Consider the following 18,129-nt stretch of genomic DNA (forward strand, 5'->3'; position numbering starts at 1 on the left):
TCTCTCTCTCTCTCTCTCTCTCTCTCTCTCTCTCTCTCTCTCTCTCTCTCTCTCTCTCTCTCTCTCTCTCTCTCTCTCTCTGATCTCTCTCTCTCTGCTCTCTCATTCATTTTATATTTTTTTCTGTTCCGATTTGATTGCGCGCTCTCTCGGCTGCACGTCCTCGCCGCGTTCATATCTCGGCTGCACGTCCTCGCGTAGCGGCCATCAGCAGCTTCATTGGTGTCTTTGCCTTGCATGAGATCGAGGGGGCGTTGTTGAACTCGATCAGGAAATTGCAAGCCTCGCGCTCCAGGCGACCATGGCGATGGCGGGCTTTGCAGGGGCACGGGTCACGGCCGTGCTGCTCTTGAGCCTGATCTGCGCTTTGGGCTTTGAGAGTGCCCGTGCCGCAAGCTGCCAAACTTATGACGAGGCCGGCGCTGTCAGGTGCCGTAGCCTCGAAAGCTACACCGAGACGCGAGACATGGTCACAGCAGAGCAGTGTCAGGCCTTGTGCGACAACACCAACGCATGCGTCATCGCTACCCTAATCACCACCACCATCGATGGCCAAACCCACAAGCGCTGCCTCGTTGGCCCCGATTGCGTCCTGCAAAGCGATGAAGCCGCCGTCTCCCGCCGCTGCACTGCCCGCTCCCTCGTCGGTAAGCCCCACTTCGGGCCCCAGGCCCCTTCCATGCTTTCTTGTTGGTTGCTGTTTTGCTCTGCCGTCCCCGCCCCTCTCAATCTTGCCCATCAGTGTAAAGCTTCTCAACGCCTTTCATGACCTTTGCCACCCATTTGCAATGCTTGTCTCGTCGCAACCGCACCCAAGGCGTTCCCATCAACTTTACGCATCCCCGCGCCGTGCTCATGCGTGGACCAGACGTTGCTGTTTACGATAACAAACGCGCCCCCTTCTCGACGGAACTCGTCGATGCGTTTGCCTCCAACCTCTTCAACTTCACCCTCGCTGGGCGCCTCAATAAAGTTTCGGCTCCCAGTGAACAGTATCAGAGCCAGGTACGTCAACAAAAACACCCGCCAAATGACCCCCGTGTCCCACCCTCGCACCATCCCTGACCTGACGCCTGCTTTTAGATCATCCTTGACCTGGGCAGTCAAACCAATGGTCTGGCGCTGGGCATCGACACCGACTTTGATGATCGTCGTGGGAAAGTAATCGCTGGTCTTTGCTTGGAAACCAAGTACATCGGCCCCGCTCTTCCCGTACCCGCCCTGAACCAGTGGTTCGACTTTTGGTTCACCGTCCGAGCCATCCCCACCTCCGTCCGAGGCACCGTGGATATTGAAATGAGTCTTCAACTCGACGATAAAATCGACTCAGTCCGCGTCCCGAGCCTGGCCTTCAAAGCTTGGTCCGACAGCAACAAGGGCGGCTTCAATAGCGGCTACCCATTTCACGCCAGCAGATCAGTTTGCCATTTTCATTCCACCAAGCTCCTCGACCTCTCCGACTCCACCGTCGTCGACCCAACAATAGGCCTCCAGCTTTTCCTGGATGACTATGTCCTCGCAGATCGCTCCAAGGACAATTCCCGTGCTGGTCAGTCCGCCCACACACACACACACACACACACACACACACACACACACCATGTGCTGCTATCCTGTCTATCCATGCCATTCCCTGTTTGCAATCTGGTACCCGGGAGGAAAGGAGGCAGGACGACGCGGCTTTTTTTTTTTTTTTTTTTTTTTTTTCCTGTCTGTTTGTTGGTTTGTTTCTGGGGTGTGAGGACCACGGACGTTTGTCGCCATTTTAGTGCACCAGTACAGCACTCATTCCAGCTTGGACTTTGCACTGTTGCCCCCAACTTGACTGCGCAGGCGTGTTCGCACGGCCTTTGCCAGTTAAACCACCCTTGAACACCATCCGGCCTTATGCCTCTGAGCTGGCCGCCGATGTTAGCGTTCGTGATGCATCTTGGACCATGGCCACTGCCGTGCGCCTTGCTTTCACTCGGGAAGAAACACCTTTGTTTGAATTCTGGAACAACGAGGAGATTATTCGAGTTGTCCTCTCCGGCAGCCAACTGCACATTGGGCCCAAAGGACGTGAGGAGACAGGCAATAAAATCCCAATTTCTTGGTCAGATGTACACGAGCGCCGCTCCGTGCCCATCATACTCGCCTGTACACGAGAGGGCTCTGCCGCTACCGAGCCCGCGCAACCTCTGGAACTTCGTGTCAGCAATGTGCGCTATGTTCTGAAGCAGGAGATGAAGTGTTCTTCTTTGAACCGCATGGGAATCCTTCTCCGCTACGTTGACCCTACATCCCCGTTGTATATGGAGGAAGAGGTTGGACTTCGCCTTTTTGCCTCCAAGATAGCCTCTCTTTTGCCGCAAGACAACACCCGTACGTTTTAGTACCCACGCCCTGCCCTCCTTCCCCTGCATCGCAGCCGGGTCCCCAAAGACTGCTCATTCTATCGCGACTCTCACAACTCTCGTCCAACCATGGTGACGTGGCTGACAGTGTGCTCCAATGATGGGCGTCGAGCGGTGGCCATGTCTGATGGCGAAACAGGCACCTGCAGCTGCCTCCCGGGCACATCCGGTCCCAATTGCGTTTATGGTGCATTTTCAGGCGCTGCTGCCTCGCCCGAAAATCTCGTCAACTCGACAAGTATGTCCCTTTTGCAGCGTGGTCGTGCTGGGTTTGCATCTGAGCCTGACTGGCTAGCGCCCTCGTGTCCGATTGTCTGCAAGACCAGCCGCATCAGTGATTGAATGGAAAATGCTTGCTGCTGTAGATGCCTTGGCCACGCTTGTGGCGCCATCCGACCTAGATGTTGTGGTGCCGGCGGGCCCGGTGGCCCTGGAGATTGAGCTGCCCTTTAATGATCTTCTGCACGATACGCGTGCTTTGCCTCTTTTTGCCATTCAAGATACGGTGTGTGCGCGCAGCAGTGTCCTTGTCGTGTGTTGCTACCTACCAAATTGCTCACCTGATGACTGTGGTCTTGCTTGGTTGCTACATAAATTTCCTCAGATTGGGCTTTATATTGACGGCGCATCTCGCCTCATGATTGATGTGTGTGGCAAAGACAGCCAATCCATTTCAGCCACATGTACGGCCTCCCCACCCTTGTGCTCGTGTTTCGTCTTTGGCGACATGCCTTGGCCCCATGCACTCCCCCTGCGCACCTTGCCACCAGCACCTCCATCTCTGCCTGTTCTCAAATTTGATATGTCCATTGTTCCATCGACTGTTTTGTTTGTTGAACTCAACGTCTGTCCGTGGCTGCGGCTCATGATGTGTCTTGCTCGCGGTGGACACCTTGATCTTGTCCCTCTCCTTGTAGATGCCGTTGATCTCATGGGAGCAGACTCGGCACACAATGCCCTTTTGCGTATCTCAATTTTGCCTCTGGACGTCGACACCAGCTACGGCAGTCGCTTGGTGGCCACCATCAATGGGGATGTGCGATTGGACGTGCCGGTTCCTGGCCGGTTCACCAGTGGTGGTACCCTGCGACAAATGAGCTTTGGAGGTGGTAGTGGTGGTACACCATTTTGTGGCAAACAGGAGCCCAAGGTCTTTGATGGCACCTTGCCGCTGTTCGGCACGTCCGTATTTGCGGGCACTTGGGCGAGCGCAGCCGCAGCCGGCGTGGGGGACCGCCCAGCGTGTTTTGCTCCTGCTGCACCAGTCGCTGGGGAGTGCAGTTGTCCAACAGCGCTGGCCGCCGATTACAACTCGTGCGAGTCGAACGGAAGTTGCTTTCCTTCGTTTTTGACTTGCGGGCCGGGCGAGTACCTAGCCTGCTCAAAGGGCAATTTCTCGTGTTCGGCCTGTCCAGACAACACGTATCGGAGCGAGGCACAGCATCGCTACACGTCATGCTTGCCCCAACCGGCATGTCTCCCAGGCAAGGAGCCAATGGCGTCGCCGTGCGAGGCCTGTGCCGAGCGGGTGTGCGAGGCCTGTGCTCGCGGCGAGGCCAGCCCGGGTGGTCGCGCTGCGTGCGCCGCCGTTCAGGCACCAGAAATGTGGTGTGACGTCAACGGCACGCTTCACATTGATTGCGCGCGGCTGGTGCTCAGTGATGTGGCCGTGGTAGACCACTTGGCGTTGCCCCCCCTGTCCGAAGTGCTTCATCAAACGTGGCCTGATACATTGAGTGTGGTTGCCACGGACGGTACGCTGATCTTGCAGGTGGCGGAGGTGTACTTGAACGGCGTACCCTTGCCCGTGGCGCTCCCCGAGCCCCGGGCTTCGGCCCATTGTCGGGTGTGGCAGGATGGGGCGGGCCGCCTTCAGTTGGAGGCCGATGACATCCTTGTAAACGGCCAGCCCCTCGTCACACTTCTCTCCTAACCAATCTTGTTCGTCTCTGTCTCGATCGTCTGGCCTAGCAAGAGGTTTGACCCCTTGCCTGAGTCGCGCGCGGCGCTGTGCGCCGACCTCGCCTTGTAAATTGAATGGCCCCCCATCCACTCGGTCTGGTCTTTTTGTCTTCTTTCAACACTTGGCACCCGGCTCTGCGGGTCGCTCGTCAGAGGTCAGCGTCTGCTGATCGCTCGCTCCCCCTAAGCAACACATGGAATTGGCGTTTGATCAAGATCACCAGGCCATCCTAACCTGGTTACACACACACACACACACACACACACACACACACACACACACACACACACACACACACACACACACACACACACACACATGGACATGCGAGATGAGAAAGATGACGACTTTTGTTCATGAAAGAGAGACTAATCATCAACAAAACACAAAACATAAAACACATGAACAACCACCAAAGCGGTTGACACGCACGTGTATGGAATTCGGCCATGTTAGTAATGGTGTTTGTCTGGAAGTGCGATTCGAAACGGCAGAGGGAGGGGGGGGCGGAGGAAGGGTAAGAGACGAGAAGGGTCAAGCTGCTTGATTCAGGGTAAAGCTGATCACATTGTAATTTTCCAACGGCGCGCGCACGGAGAACCGAGATCGAGCTTCGCCCCTCTTCAAGTCTTTGTGTTTTTTCATCTCTCTCTCTCACCAAACTCTCTCTCACCAAACTCTCTCTCACCAAACTCTCTCTCGCCAAACTCTCTCTCGCCAAACTCTCTCAAACTCAAACTCTCTCTCTCTCCTTCTATTTTAACCTCTCTTTACAACTCTCACTCGCACTCTCTCTGCAATTTTCCCCCGTCTCCCACCACTCTCTGAATCTCTTTCACAGACTCACACACTCTCTGCCGGAGCGCACACCATCGCACTTGTTCCTTTTTTTTTTTCTTCTTCTGGTTCCAACTTCTGGATCATCTTTCTGGTCGCGGCCCTTGGTTGGCACGACCTGCGTGCGTGCGTGCGAAGCAGCAGCAGCAGCAGTAGCGTACACCGGGCATTTGTTCGCCCGCTGCAAATCTCTACTCGCCACCCTATGCGTGTGAGGTACGACACACACCCTGAAACCATGACCTTTGTTTGCTGTTGGGTCCCTTCTCTTGACCGTTACTCAGCACCCCTGCACCTCACCGCTTCCCCCTGCTCGCCCCGCCGCCCCTCTAGCCCTGTGAAAAGAACCAGGTGATATGTTGCGGATTGGTCCCGTATCCGGAGCCTGGGGCCATCTGGCCAACTTTTGGTTCTTCCTGGCGGCCATCTTCAGCGACATTCTACTCATTCGTATCTGCCTGGTCGGAGGCTTCCTCTTCCTCATCATCAACGCCTTTACGGGTCTGCCCCTCGAACCCGATGTTTTCATCAGCACCAGCTGGCCCGATGGCACCATTTTCTTGGACCTGATCATCTGGTCGGTCGTCACGGGCAGCTTTCACGTCATTGCCATCTGGATTCACCTCCGCGATGAGCGCCAACTCAAGCTCGATGACAACGAGGAACCGATTTGGCGCTACTTTTACCGCCGCGCGGGCATGCCCCGCACGGAATTTCGCATGGCTTTTGAAAAGGGTGACTTTGTACGCTACAAGGCCGGTGACATTATTGTTGCAGAGAACGACTCCTTGCACCATCTCCACCTCCTCGTGGATGGTCTTGTCGAGTTCCAATCCGCTTACAATGATCGCGAGGGCGACGCTCGCACGCTCCACTCCGGTGACCTCTTTGACCTTGAGATTGCCAACCTTTTCGGTGTGCGCATCGGTTTCGAATCTGATGGTTTCCGTGCCCGTGCCGTGACCAACTGCCTGCTTGTTCGCTGGCCCTTTGAGGCCGTCCAAAGCATGGCGGCTGGTCCACCGGCCCTGGCCTCCTACTGGCGCAGCCTCGTGCTCTACCAGGTTGCTGCTGAGCTCAACCGCACTCACCTCGACGCCTCCGATCTGCCCAGCGACTCGCATGGCCATCTGGAAGACCCCGATATCTTGTCAGGCGGTCGCTCGCGTGATTTTACCGAGCCTCTGAAAGACCACGAGCTCCCTCCTCCAACCACCTTCAAATCCATCTTGCAATGGCTCTGGCGCTCCGCCAGCCCCTTCCCACCCCCGGGTCTGCGTCATAACACGCTCCCCACCTCTGGTCAGATGGCCTCGCAACGTCTGGTGGAAATGCGCACGCGACTGGCCGAGCTGGACAAGATGCATGCCAGCAACGAGCAACCCTTCACCTCCGTCTGGACCGGCGGGGCTCGTGAAAGCCAGAACGCAGCCCTCATGCGCCGCGTTACCAGCCGCCTCAAGCGCGCCCAATCAAAGAACAAACCGGAACACCCTGATGACGACGCTAAGGAAACGGGCCAGATTGTACATGACCTGGCGCTGGCCCTCTCTCGTAACAGCGAGACCCCGCCCGCAGACGCCAATGAAACCGTTCAGGAAACTTCCCTGAGCGCCAGCGAGCAGCCGGCCTCTACCAACCAGAAGAGTGTCAAGCGTAAGGTTTCCGTCAAATCGACCCGCCGCGTCTCGACGCAATCGGCAATCCTCTAAAAAGGTCGACGCCAGACATGGCCTCGCTGCACCGCAAGCGAAAGAGCTAGCGTCTTCGCCCCTTTCCAGTCCCTTTGACGTGAACGTGGCACGCCATCGTCGTCCCCCACCCCCACCCCATTAACAATGACTTGCTTGATCAACCACGCCATGCGCACTTCTGCCCATGAAAACTTCTTCAAGCATGCCAAGACCCCAGTCCTCTACATCCGAGTTGTGAGATGATGGGGTCTCTGGCACGTGTACTTTAAAGCAGCTCGAATTGCAAAAAAAATAACCCTTGTCTAACCTCCTCTCAACAGTGTCAAACGGTGTTGCCGGAAACGGCCTCCAGTGTGGTGCTACCGACTCACACACACACTTCAACATTGGTATTTTCATTGCCATTGTATGTGTCAACACTATCGCAGCGCTATGGCTGTGCTCAAGATCAAATCGCGGGTCGCAAAAAGATGGGATATGAATTCAGAAGCGCACGCGCCCAAGCGCCCACCCCATGTATACACACGTGGCATTGGTGTGCGACATAAATAGCTATTCATGGTGGGCAAGAAAAAGAGACAGATATAGCAACATAACAAACAGAATCACCGATAGACGAGTGCCGTTCAAAGAAACGGCGCCTAAAGACGATGAGGACAAACAAAAAGAATCTCGTCCTGCGTGCAAAACGACCCGCAGGCTCAAACCGGCACACTCTGAAAGCATTCAATCAGATTATCTAATCCTATCATTCATTCACATTGTGACGCGAACGCACAAAACAAAACGCAAGTTAATACGCGGCATGAAAAAATGCGTGGTCTTCAGCTCAGGGACGGAGGGCCAAGGCAACTGACCAAGAATGTAGCCGTCTTCGCGAGATCCACAATCAGGCTCCCATTGAACGCCATGATCCACGGGCTCGCCCGGGCTGAAATGAATAAAATCAAAGACAGAAATTGAGAATTAAAAAAGTCATTCTGATACGGCCCGTGACAGCGCATTGCGCCAAGTGGTCATCACGGGCCCACGCAGAGAGAAGCAAGACAAGAGCATACCGGTAACACGTCTTGGCAAAATCAATCATCCACGCTCCACCGGGCAGATTGCCGTCGTGTACAAAAAGCAACGAACTCCCAATAATCTGCGTATTAGATATACACGTGTGAGTAGGTTTGCAAGCTCGGGCAATCCTCGAGCATGACACGCTTTTCAGAGTGTCAGGCGGGCCAGACACTCGGTCGCTTGTCCTTCAGTGAGTTGTGTTGGTCGTGTCCGTACCTCGGTATGCCTGAACCAATCCGAGGCCAAGAGTGCAGCCCGCAGCTCACGCAGTCGACGGACGTAGCCTTCCCGTATCGCACCACAGCCCTGCACAAAGTAGCCAAGACGTTCCACAATGTCCTCGCGGTCCTTGAGGGTCTTGTAGTTGAACTAAATACAAATCCATGCAGTTCAAAGTGAGCAAGCTGTGAGCCACCAACAGCCAAGGCAGCATCCATCAATACAAATAGGGTTGATTGCAAACCTTGGTTTCTTCGGCCTCTCCGTGCCGGTGGATGCCCTCAATTCGAAAGCCGAGCGCAGCACTCGAGGAAAGCTGTTCACGAAACTGCATGTACCGCATCTTGGTGATACCAACTTGCTTTTCCTCCTCCGTTGGCTCTTCTGGATCAATGGCCACCAGTTTGTTGAGTAAATCAAGGCGAGGCTTGCTGCGCGCCACATCGGCTTCCAGAAATGTCCTGGTGAACGGCCGAGGTGCAAAGCCGCAGCGGCAAGGTGAGCGGTCAAGGCTGCATTGGATCACTCTTGCTGATGCAGCATGTCGTGGCATCGTGGCATCCCTTTTGCCGCCATCTCGATGCCTGAGTTGAATTGATGCGGATATGCAATTACACACCGAACGCCCATCTTCACGTCCATGATGTTGGCATGGGAACACCCCGCCACGAGATTTTGCAGCTTCAAGTAGCCCTTGCCGTTGGTCATGATCACGCCGTCGTAGGCTGGCACGAACAGCTGCAGACTCTTGTGATGACGCAGCTGCTCAAACACAACCTGAAGATGCCAGGAACGAGACATGAGAGCCGTGTGGCACCGGGCCCCCGTCCTAGGGTCGAATGCTATGAGGCGGTTCGCTTACCTGCTCGGTGGTATTGGCTTGCTTGAAGATCCATTGGCCGTCCACATCCACTTTAAAGCCGTCCGAGTGGCTGCGCATGGCATCAACAGCGAGGTGAGATATCAGTGGGGTTGGGACGTCGACAAGTCAACCTTCTACTCTGTCCACAATGAGCCTGCGTGTCGGGAATGTGTGGGGTCGACAAAACTCTCAACTGACCCTGCCAGCTGAACCCAAGGATAGGAGCTTCGTCGAAACACGCGCACGGCGGTGGTCATGTACCGCAAGGAGCGCCAGCGTTCTATGGCAAAGCGATGAGGAAAAGCGAGAGCTTTGGGTGAGGCATGCGCGCGAAAGATAAAGGCGAGTGCTGGGATGGAAAGTCCTTTGCACGAGCCATACCGCGAGCTGACGGGCTTTTGGACACGCGGCGTGGTTGAACAAAGCCAATTGCGCCAGAGCTGCAACCAGATGCCAAACTGTCGTCGCTAAAACATTCTTCATCAAAGTCGGCGCTCGAGCGTGGCGAAACAAATTCCGAGCCGTTCAAGTTGATGAGGGTTTGTATGTCGTTGCTGCCTGCTGTGGTGGCCGCTGAGGTGGGGCGCTCCATCTCCATGTCATCCAGCTCGCTGGAGGCGTCGTCCTGACGGGACTCATGAGAATCTTGCGTGCTACCTTCACTGGGAGACGACACATCTGACCGAGGTTGGATATTAGCCAAAAGATCAGTGGCGCTCCCGGTTCGGCTACCAGGGTTGCTCCCATCGCGGCTGCTGGCTGCACGATGACGGGCCATTATGGCACGGCGTGAGATGGGTGACGTGCTGCTGGAGGAGCCAGCTGATGATTTGTGAGAGGGTGCGGCAAGGTTGCGGGCTTGCGCAAGGGATTCCGAGGCCGCCATATCCGAGTCACGACCACTGGGTACAAGGGTGGAGGGATCATAGTGATCAAAGTCAGAAGCTCGCTCCTCCAGATGGGCGCGGCGCGCTCCGTGGCTACTGTGTGGAGATGAAGCCGTGGGCGAGCGCGGTGGCGGGCGGGGCTGAAGGGTTGAGCTCATGTCGGGCTGGTCCGTTTGGTCGTATGCGCGACGCTGGTAATACCGCCGCACATGACCCGGCGAGAGGCAACGGGTGAGTTGAACGCCGCAGGAGCCATTGTCCAGACAGACACTGTCAGCACCATCGTCGTCATCATACGCATCGATATCAGCATCCGTGTCTGCATTTGCACCCGCACCCGCGTCAGGAACGGAGGACAAAGTTGATCCATCATGGCGTGGAACGACTTGGGCACCAGGTACAGAAAAGGGGTCACCAAGCTGGCCTTCGAGCGGCACTCCGAGGCCGAGCTCGTGTTCGTCCGAGGTCGTGGCTGGTCCGGAGAAAGACAATGAGGGTGGGCGAAGGGTGCACTGGGAAGAGGTACTGTCCATGCTGGGGCGGGGTTCCAATGGTACACCAGTGCCCAGGCCAATGGAACTGGTTGATCCGTGGGTGCGGGAATGGCGGCCAGCGCCAGGAGAGCGGCGGCTGCCGTTGGAGCTATCGGAGAAGCGTATGGCGGGCGGGTCGAGATTGCTGGGGGAGCCCAGGCTGGTGTCACCGGGGACTGGGGTGATGGACGACACCATTAGACTACCCCGTCGCCCGTCACTACCTTGTGGGGTGAGACAGGTGTCGCTGCCCAGACCCGAGGCCATAGAGGAGGCCTTGACGAGTTCTGCTAGCTGAAGCAAGTCCATGTCGGTGAGGGCGGTGTCACTGCTGCGCCGGCGATGGAAAGCATCGGAAAAATCAATGCCAAATCCATGTGAGCTCTGGAGCCAGTTGTCGGGGTGAGAGCCGCGGCGCAGCTTGCCCGTGCCGACAATGTCATCGTCCTCGGTTGAGGCGCAACTGTCGCGGCGCATCTGCCAGAACTGAAAACCATGGCTAGAGCGATGCCGAGGGCCCCCGGCGGGAGGGGTATACTCTTCAAACAGTTGATTCGCACGCGGGTGGCGTTCGTGTGCGGTCGACTCCGCCATGAGGACGTATGTGATTGGTCTAGAAGCGAAGGCCGGTTGGAGCGCCTCCTTCACCTCCACGCTAAGCGGCGTGGGAGAGATCCGCGAAGGGACGGGGCGCGGTGCTGTAGTCGAGCCGAGAAGCGATCCAACTGTTTCCAAGACTAAGAAAGGCCCCGAACGGCCGGATCAATGGTTCTGTTCCCACCGATCCGGGGCGCTCAACGGCCGCGGCTGGCGGCACCAGAACGCGAGGGGGCAATCAGGGACGCGCAAGTCGTTGGTTCTCCACCACCAAGCATCAATCAAAGACGCGCCAGACAATGATGGAAAAAAAATGACAGAGAAAAGAGAAGAGGCGGAGCAGGGATAGGGGATAGCCCGCAGGTATGATGGTGCGGTGATTGACCACCAGCAGACTAGGGCGTCGTCAGTCGCACACTTGAGGTCGCCCGGCGCGCGCGTGTTCCCCGAGGCAGCGGGCACCTTTTTTTTTTCTTTTTTTTCTCTTCTTTCCTCTTTTCAAGCCAAGTCAGGTTCCGTCCTGACCCCGTTCTACCTTGAAATGCAATCAGCAAACTGACTGCGCCCGATCCAGTGACCAGACCAAGACCGGACCAGGAGCAGTGCAGGCACACCCAAACAGCATCAGCACACCACACTGCCGTTTACACACCAACGAGACAGTCGTACGACACCACACACACACAAGCTAAAGCTCTCTTAGTGTGGAAGGGGCACTTGAAAAGAAAGACAGTTTTGCTCGTGCACACACACAACAGTCTCTCTCTCTCTCTGAATCTCTCTCTGAATCTCTCTCTGTCTCTCTCTCTGTCTCTCTCTCTCGCGAACTCTGTCTCTCTCTTTCTGTGTGTGTTCTCTCTCTCTCTTTGCACAACCACACGCTGTGCGGCTCTCTCTCTCTCTCTCTTTCTTCACGTCTCTTCTCTCTCTTCTCTCTCTCTGACAACACCAAACGCTTTTGTTTGTGGGAGGTTTCCTTTGTTGGTTCGACTGTTCTTTTGTTTGCTGAGTGTCGTGTGTCCAACATTGACGTCTCTCTCTCTCTCTGACTCCCTCTCTCTTCTCTCGCTTAGAATGTCATGCAATTCATCACACTCTCTCTCTCTCTGACGTGTTACAAGCGTTGTGTGTCGTACTGGTACAAAATCGCCCTAGCGGCCATAGGGCAGTCGATCCCTGCCCCTCCCCTTGGCCCTCCCCTTGGCCCTCCCCTTGACCCTCCCCTTGGCCAAGGTTTCAAACACCTCTTGTCAACGCCGCCGTGGTAGGCTTGAGGGTTGTGTGATGCGGCTCACCTGAGCAAAGACTGTTGGTGTTTGGACCATTCAGGAATGGCTCACAGTCCTCCTCTTGGTTCAAAGAACGTCTTGCAGCTGTCACAGTCAAAAGTACACGTAACGGCAAACCATTTCTTGAGGTGCCAAGCGCACAGCCTCGGCACCTTCTCGTGTGGGTTGATGGTGGATCCAGCAGAACCTGTCCGTCCTCAAAATGGCATCGATCATTCTGCCAACCTTGCGCACTGACACCAAGCTGCACCACCCAGCAGGTTGTTATCTTATAGTGAACCGCTTCGATTCCGTGATCTGTGTCAGAGTTTTCAGTGCGCTTGCGATCAGAAAAACATCATTCACGTGTCAATTCAACCCACCGACACCGACACCTCAATGGCTACACCTGAACGCGTCTCCGTTTACATCAGGAAGACAGGAAGACATGGATCAGGGCTCTATCGCGGATTCAATGGACGTAGCAGGTGTATTTATTGTTACAGGGGGGGTTCTGAGCGAAACTGTCGCATACAAGCAAAACGTGCGTAAAATGTGCGCGTTCAAAAACGCTTAAGAAGTTCTGATCCTATCAGTAACCAAACGGAATCGGTGCATTGACGCTCAAACACCTGCAGTACCTTACTGTCTGTCAATCGGCTCGCAACGAACGCCTGTGCCCCGACGCCTTCCCAGGCTGGATATGAGCCAGAGCTTTCAGTGACGCTCGCTGTACCTTTCCCTTGAAAACTCAAAAATTATGGAAAAATACATCAAAAATACACCAAAAATCACCCGAAAATATTCACAGCCAAAGTCTGTATACGGGAAGCGATGGAAATACAGGTCAAAGTAATTCACAAACCGGCTTGCAAGCGACTGGGGGACCAATGATCTGACATTTTCACATACGACCCCCTGGCACCCACGAGATGGCGACGACGACGACGACGGCGGCCATGGCGGCGATGCGAACGGCAGTGCAGGCAGCACGAAGCACCTGGGCTGCAAACTGGTCTCGGTCAGCCGTTCAAGCAATGAAGCAGGGTCCTGCCTGGGCTCGCACTGCCTCACGCTCCATGGCGCAGGCAGCTGCGGCTACCGAGCGCCCTCAACCCACGGCCCAGCCTCATCCCGCCACCCGGGTGACCATCGACGAGCTCTTTGATGCCCGGGTTCATCTTGGCCACAAGGTACGACTGGTCGGCTTGTGGGGTCACAGGCTCCTGGCGCGGGTCTGCCTCAAGTCTGGTAGCGTGGCGCGGGTCTGCTTGGAAGGCGCAAGGCCCCCACTCGTTTATCGTCGGGCCAAACCTTGTGCTGGCCCTTCTCGTTGTCGAGCTCGCACGGTACTCTAGCATCTGGTACTCACATCCTGTTGCCGGCCATCCATTGTTCTTTACCGCGTGCCTCAGCGTGGCATGTGGAACCCAAAGATGGAGCCCTACATCTACACCACCCTTGCCGACTCACACATTATTGACCTCAACGTGACCAAGGCGCATCTTGAGCATGCTCTAGAGCTGACCCGGTGCGAGGTCGCATCGCTGTCGCCAGCATTCATCCTTCTTGTTTTTTTTTTTTTTCTTTTTTCCCGTAACTGGCCTTGTGCCCTGTTATCCATGTTTTAAATTCGGTGTCCTCACGCATTTGGCCAAACTGCAGTCGTATCTCGGCAGATGGCGGTGTCGTGCTGTTTGTGGGTGGCCGCCCTCAATTCGAGGGCCTTATTCGTCACGAAGCGCGCCGTTGCGGAGAATACTTTGTGACTCGCAAATGGATTGGTGGCACCCTCACCAACAACACGGAGGTGAGCCAATTGCCTTAATATGGTACACTCTCTTCCTGCCTTTGCTGCTACAGGCACGCACTTCTCATCGATTGGTCCATGGGGTTCAGACGCTGGGTGGCCTGCGTATGCCCGACTTGATCCTCTTCTTTTGTGTTCCCGTGAGCAAAGTCGGCGTCAAGGTCAGAACTCGCCGTCTTGGGACATTTTCCTTGTCGGCTTTATGCACCCAATGCCCATTACCTCTTGGATGGATCGTGCCCGTACTCGAGGCAGATATCGGTAGACTCACGACAGTGGTGGCTCGTTTCGCTGCCGACGTCCATCTGTGATGCTTGTTGTATAGGAGGCCCTTGACTGTGATATTCCCAGCGTCGGCATTATTGACACGGATGGTGATCCCGACGGTGTCACCTATGTCGTACCCGGCAACGATGACACCACGCAAGCCATCGAGTTTTATGTGCGCAAGTTTGCCGATGCTGTCCTCGCCGGCAAGGAGGCCATTTCCGATGAACAGTGATGGCAGGGTTTTTAGAGAAGGAGCGCTGCGCCTTTTCCAACGTCCATAGAGACACGTCGCTCATGAGTCGCCTGTTGACATCAAGCGCTTTACATCGTGGGCTGGAAGTGAGGCGTGGCCTCGTGTTGGCTATCTGCTCACCCACCAGCCTTTGATCCAGAGTCTACGTTATCGCCATTTCTCCTGCTGCTTGCTTTGCCCTCTGTTTGCTGGGCGCCGCGCGCCGCTTGCAAACCAAATCAGGGCAGCTATTTCATCTTCATGTCGTTCTTTCTTCTTCCTTTTCCCTTGCTTTTTTTGTTTTTTTCGCGTGGTACCTTGTATCCTTTCCCCAACCCCTTTCGACTTTTGAAAAGAAATTGTATTGGTGCATCGAATTAAGCGGCTCCTGCATAGCGGCGAACCTCATGGGACCACGCCGTTGAATCAAGCGCATGAGCAGCGAGCAACTCTAAACGCAGATGCATGACACAACCAATCGTAGGAGGTTGGCTGTTGAAGCAGTCAAAGTGTAAACTCAGGCCTTGGTCAACATTGCAATCGCGGTGCGGCGCGTCTATCCACACACAGCAAATGGCGATGACCACCAGGAGGTCAAGCATGTTTCATAAGTTTTGGCGATCGACCAGTCGCGGACTCTGATGGGCTGCCTGTATGCCTGATTCACTGCTCCCTGAATGACATGCGCGATACAAACCGCCGAGGTCACGGGAATGTTGGTCCCAATTTGCAAGAGCTCCTTTCGAAGGTCCTTGTTACTCATCGACTCCAATTCTGCCACCGTCCACTTGCGCTAATGGCAGGCACCGGTGACGAGGATCAACGGAAGAAACGGGTGTGTGAGCGCCGGTGGTGAGGTCATGATTGGAAGGAAACAAAGTCGCTGGTTTACCTTCGCTGGGGCCCGCGCAGCAGGCAGCGATGGCGGAGCGTCAATGCTTTCATCCAGTTCTTCTTGCTCGGTTTCTTCATTATCTGAAAAGAGCTGATCTGAGCGTGTGGTTCTGGTGACCCGCGGCTGCGGCGCTGTAACGCGCCGGAGCCTCTGCCGAGTTTGGCTTTGATTGGCAGCACTGGTGTCCTCTTCGTCCTCTGAGAAGAGGTGGCCGGTAACAGGGGGAATAGCGGTGGCCACAGGGCGGCGGGGGTTGGAAGCGGGAATGCTGGGGGTGCTCATCTTCTCCGTGCCCTCATTGAAAAGGCGGCTATATTCGAGGTATTCTCGGTTTGTGATTGCCTCGTCGCCGTCCAGGTAGTCGAGAAACTTATCGGGGTGCCGTAAATTAGACTCAATGTGATGGCGGACACGGATCGGGCTGTCCAGAATCTCGTCGCGCAGGCGCTGCAGGCGCACGGCGGGGCCTTTGGCCCGCGTGGATGCTGGGGTGGCAAAGGAAGTCGGGCGCTGAGCACTTGGGGGTACTGATGAGGTGGTTTGGAAGTGAGGGGCCGGGCGAGTTGAAGCAGCGGGTGGAGAGGCGGGCGAGAATACGGGTGCCGGTGTATCGTCATGATCAGCAGTACTGTGAAAGTAGGTGACGATCAACAAGACGAGCACCACGGCCAAACCGAAGCCGCGGTCCTGGATGCCAGCCAGGATGAGGCAGCCGGCGATCATTTTGAAGGCGACGGCCAGGGTGGAACGGGTTTGGACGGACGGGGGTCCAAAGTAGTAGCTGATGATAAAGGAGAGGCCGACCACACCGTAAAAGACGTAGGACCATGCCTCTTCCGGGTAGGCAAAGGTAATCACCTCCCAGAGCATTTGCAACAGGTCGGCAGTGGAAGGCAGGTGGGTCATTTGAAGGCCAATGGCCCCGGCCACCATGGAGCCGAGACCAAAGATGGCTGCACCGATGGTGCTCACTCGGCGATTCAGCTCACGCGTGAGAAGGAACAAGGCGGCCACGAGGACCACTGCCACGCCCATGACCGTGGTACTGGCATAGTAAAAGAGCAGATTCCTGGACAGGCGCTCAGCCAAGAGCATCAGCACCACGCCCGTGACAAACATGAGAAACGAGGGCCGGTGAAAGTCTGCAAGCAAGCAAGCAGGGGTGGAGAGGGTCGAGGCGAGGTGTGAGTCATGATGGCTGGCGCACCCTCCCTCCGCCAGATGGTGGATCAGTTGGGCGACTGGCAACGGGAGGCGGACGCACGTTGTTGGACGTGGGCGTCGATGCTCGCAGGGTGCAGGGTGGTGTCAGTATGTTCGATGGCAAAGATGGGCGCGGCTCCAAAGGGGCTGTAGCTAAACTCAAAAAGGGGGGCGGTGCCCTCGAGTTGACCCACGGCTCGATAGCCCTTATCCTCGTCGGGAGTGACTGTAGCATTGAGGAGCCGTGTCACGTGAATGGGGATGGAGGCGTTGAGGACGACTTTGCGCACGTAAAAGAGATGGTGCATGTGGGCAATGAAGGAGATGGGGTTCTGAAGAATACTGGCAGAGGTCGGTGCCTGGACGAGCTGGGAGCCATGATTCTGCGTGACGGCACGATCACCGCGTTGTTTTATGCATTGCATGCAAAGGTGCGGTTGTCAGCGATGAGCAGCCGAGCCAGCGCTCGCCCAACGAGTGATATCAAGACACGAGCCCTCACCTTGAGCAAGAAGCTGGCTGGCAGCTCCAGCGGCTGTTCAGCGGCCTCGGGGCTATAAATTTCCACATCTCCAGCCAGTGAGGCGGCCAGCACCGCGGCCAACACCACCACACCCACTAGACCTTGTCCCCTCATGACGCTCGGTCTCACGCGGCCACCGCCAATTTTAAAATTGAAATTTCCCTCTCTCTCTCTCTTTTGAATTTTTCAATTTCGTCAAAAGCAGCGGACTGATGCTGAAGGAGGGTAAAAAACGATCGAGTTTTGATGATTGAGCTGCAAAGGCTTTCGGCTTTGTGCCGTTGGTCACGCTTGGTCACACTTTACCGCTTGCCAATTTCGCGTGTGGCTCAAAATTCTTGGTGAAATGGCGATCGCTTCAATGGCGGTCCCAGGGGGGGTGCTGTCGCGCTTCGGCTCCTCTCTGCCGCTGTGCTCCCCATCTCAAAGACCGTGGGCGCCATGCCGTCTTGACATGTTCGTGGCATTCTATCCAGAGGGACTGGTCCATGTCGATGCGATCACACCAACATGTCTGACCTGATTTGATTGCACAATCGCCGCTGATCGCTTGCTATGAGAGAATGGCTAGGAGCATCATGCAAGCGCATTTTGGGAGAAGGGGATCAGTGTCGAGTCGAGTCGATGCAGTTCAGGTCGGGTCGGGTCGCGTCACGCAGAGCAGAACAGAATAGAGCAGAGACGATCGGGGCAGAAGAGAGTAGAGCCAAAAAAAGAGCCGAGTCGAGCCGAGTCGACTTGAGTTGAATCGAGTCGAGCTCGGTCGAGCGTGTACGGGACCTTCCAAATGCAGTTGTGACTGCGAATCCTATGGGATGAAAGGGCGGTGGCTCACAGCAACGAGACGAGCCACTGCGGGCAGCGCAGCCTCCCTG

The 18,129-nt window shown here is 55.8% G+C and overlaps 4 protein-coding genes across 4 annotated transcripts; 2 read left to right on the plus strand and 2 right to left on the minus strand.

Annotated features, from left to right (window-relative positions):
• Positions 1-301: 301 nt before the first annotated feature.
• MONBRDRAFT_30713 (uncharacterized protein) lies at positions 302-7,187 on the plus strand (the record flags this gene model as incomplete). The annotated part of the gene is made up of 12 exons (XM_001742000.1): positions 302-647; positions 818-1,005; positions 1,084-1,549; positions 1,834-2,364; positions 2,596-2,634; positions 2,762-2,901; positions 3,001-3,079; positions 3,314-3,578; positions 4,056-4,150; positions 4,816-4,876; positions 4,958-5,239; positions 5,630-7,187. The coding sequence occupies 12 exons, from the start codon at positions 302-304 to the stop codon at positions 6,906-6,908; spliced, it is 3,771 nt and encodes a 1,256-aa protein (XP_001742052.1). The 3' UTR covers positions 6,909-7,187.
• Positions 7,188-7,591: 404 nt separating this feature from the next.
• Positions 7,592-11,050, minus strand: MONBRDRAFT_30714 (uncharacterized protein; the record flags this gene model as incomplete). The annotated part of the gene is made up of 9 exons (XM_001742455.1): positions 7,592-7,635; positions 7,748-7,821; positions 7,949-8,034; positions 8,172-8,324; positions 8,419-8,635; positions 8,794-8,951; positions 9,037-9,106; positions 9,235-9,316; positions 9,418-11,050. The coding sequence occupies 9 exons, from the start codon at positions 11,048-11,050 to the stop codon at positions 7,592-7,594; spliced, it is 2,517 nt and encodes an 838-aa protein (XP_001742507.1).
• Positions 11,051-13,358: 2,308 nt separating this feature from the next.
• Positions 13,359-14,633, plus strand: MONBRDRAFT_21836 (uncharacterized protein; the record flags this gene model as incomplete). Its single annotated transcript, XM_001742001.1, has 5 exons — positions 13,359-13,514; positions 13,737-13,852; positions 13,987-14,131; positions 14,185-14,292; positions 14,457-14,633. The coding sequence occupies 5 exons, from the start codon at positions 13,359-13,361 to the stop codon at positions 14,631-14,633; spliced, it is 702 nt and encodes a 233-aa protein (XP_001742053.1).
• A 556-nt stretch (positions 14,634-15,189) lies between these two features.
• On the minus strand, positions 15,190-17,368 carry MONBRDRAFT_4730 (uncharacterized protein; the record flags this gene model as incomplete). The annotated part of the gene is made up of 4 exons (XM_001742456.1): positions 15,190-15,426; positions 15,526-16,670; positions 16,793-17,063; positions 17,234-17,368. 4 exons carry the CDS (start codon positions 17,366-17,368, stop codon positions 15,190-15,192), a joined length of 1,788 nt encoding a protein of 595 aa, XP_001742508.1.
• Positions 17,369-18,129: the final 761 nt, after the last annotated feature.

This window comes from Monosiga brevicollis, genomic scaffold (genome assembly GCF_000002865.3).
Source record: "Monosiga brevicollis MX1 MONBRscaffold_2 genomic scaffold, whole genome shotgun sequence".
NCBI lineage: Eukaryota > Choanoflagellata > Craspedida > Salpingoecidae > Monosiga > Monosiga brevicollis.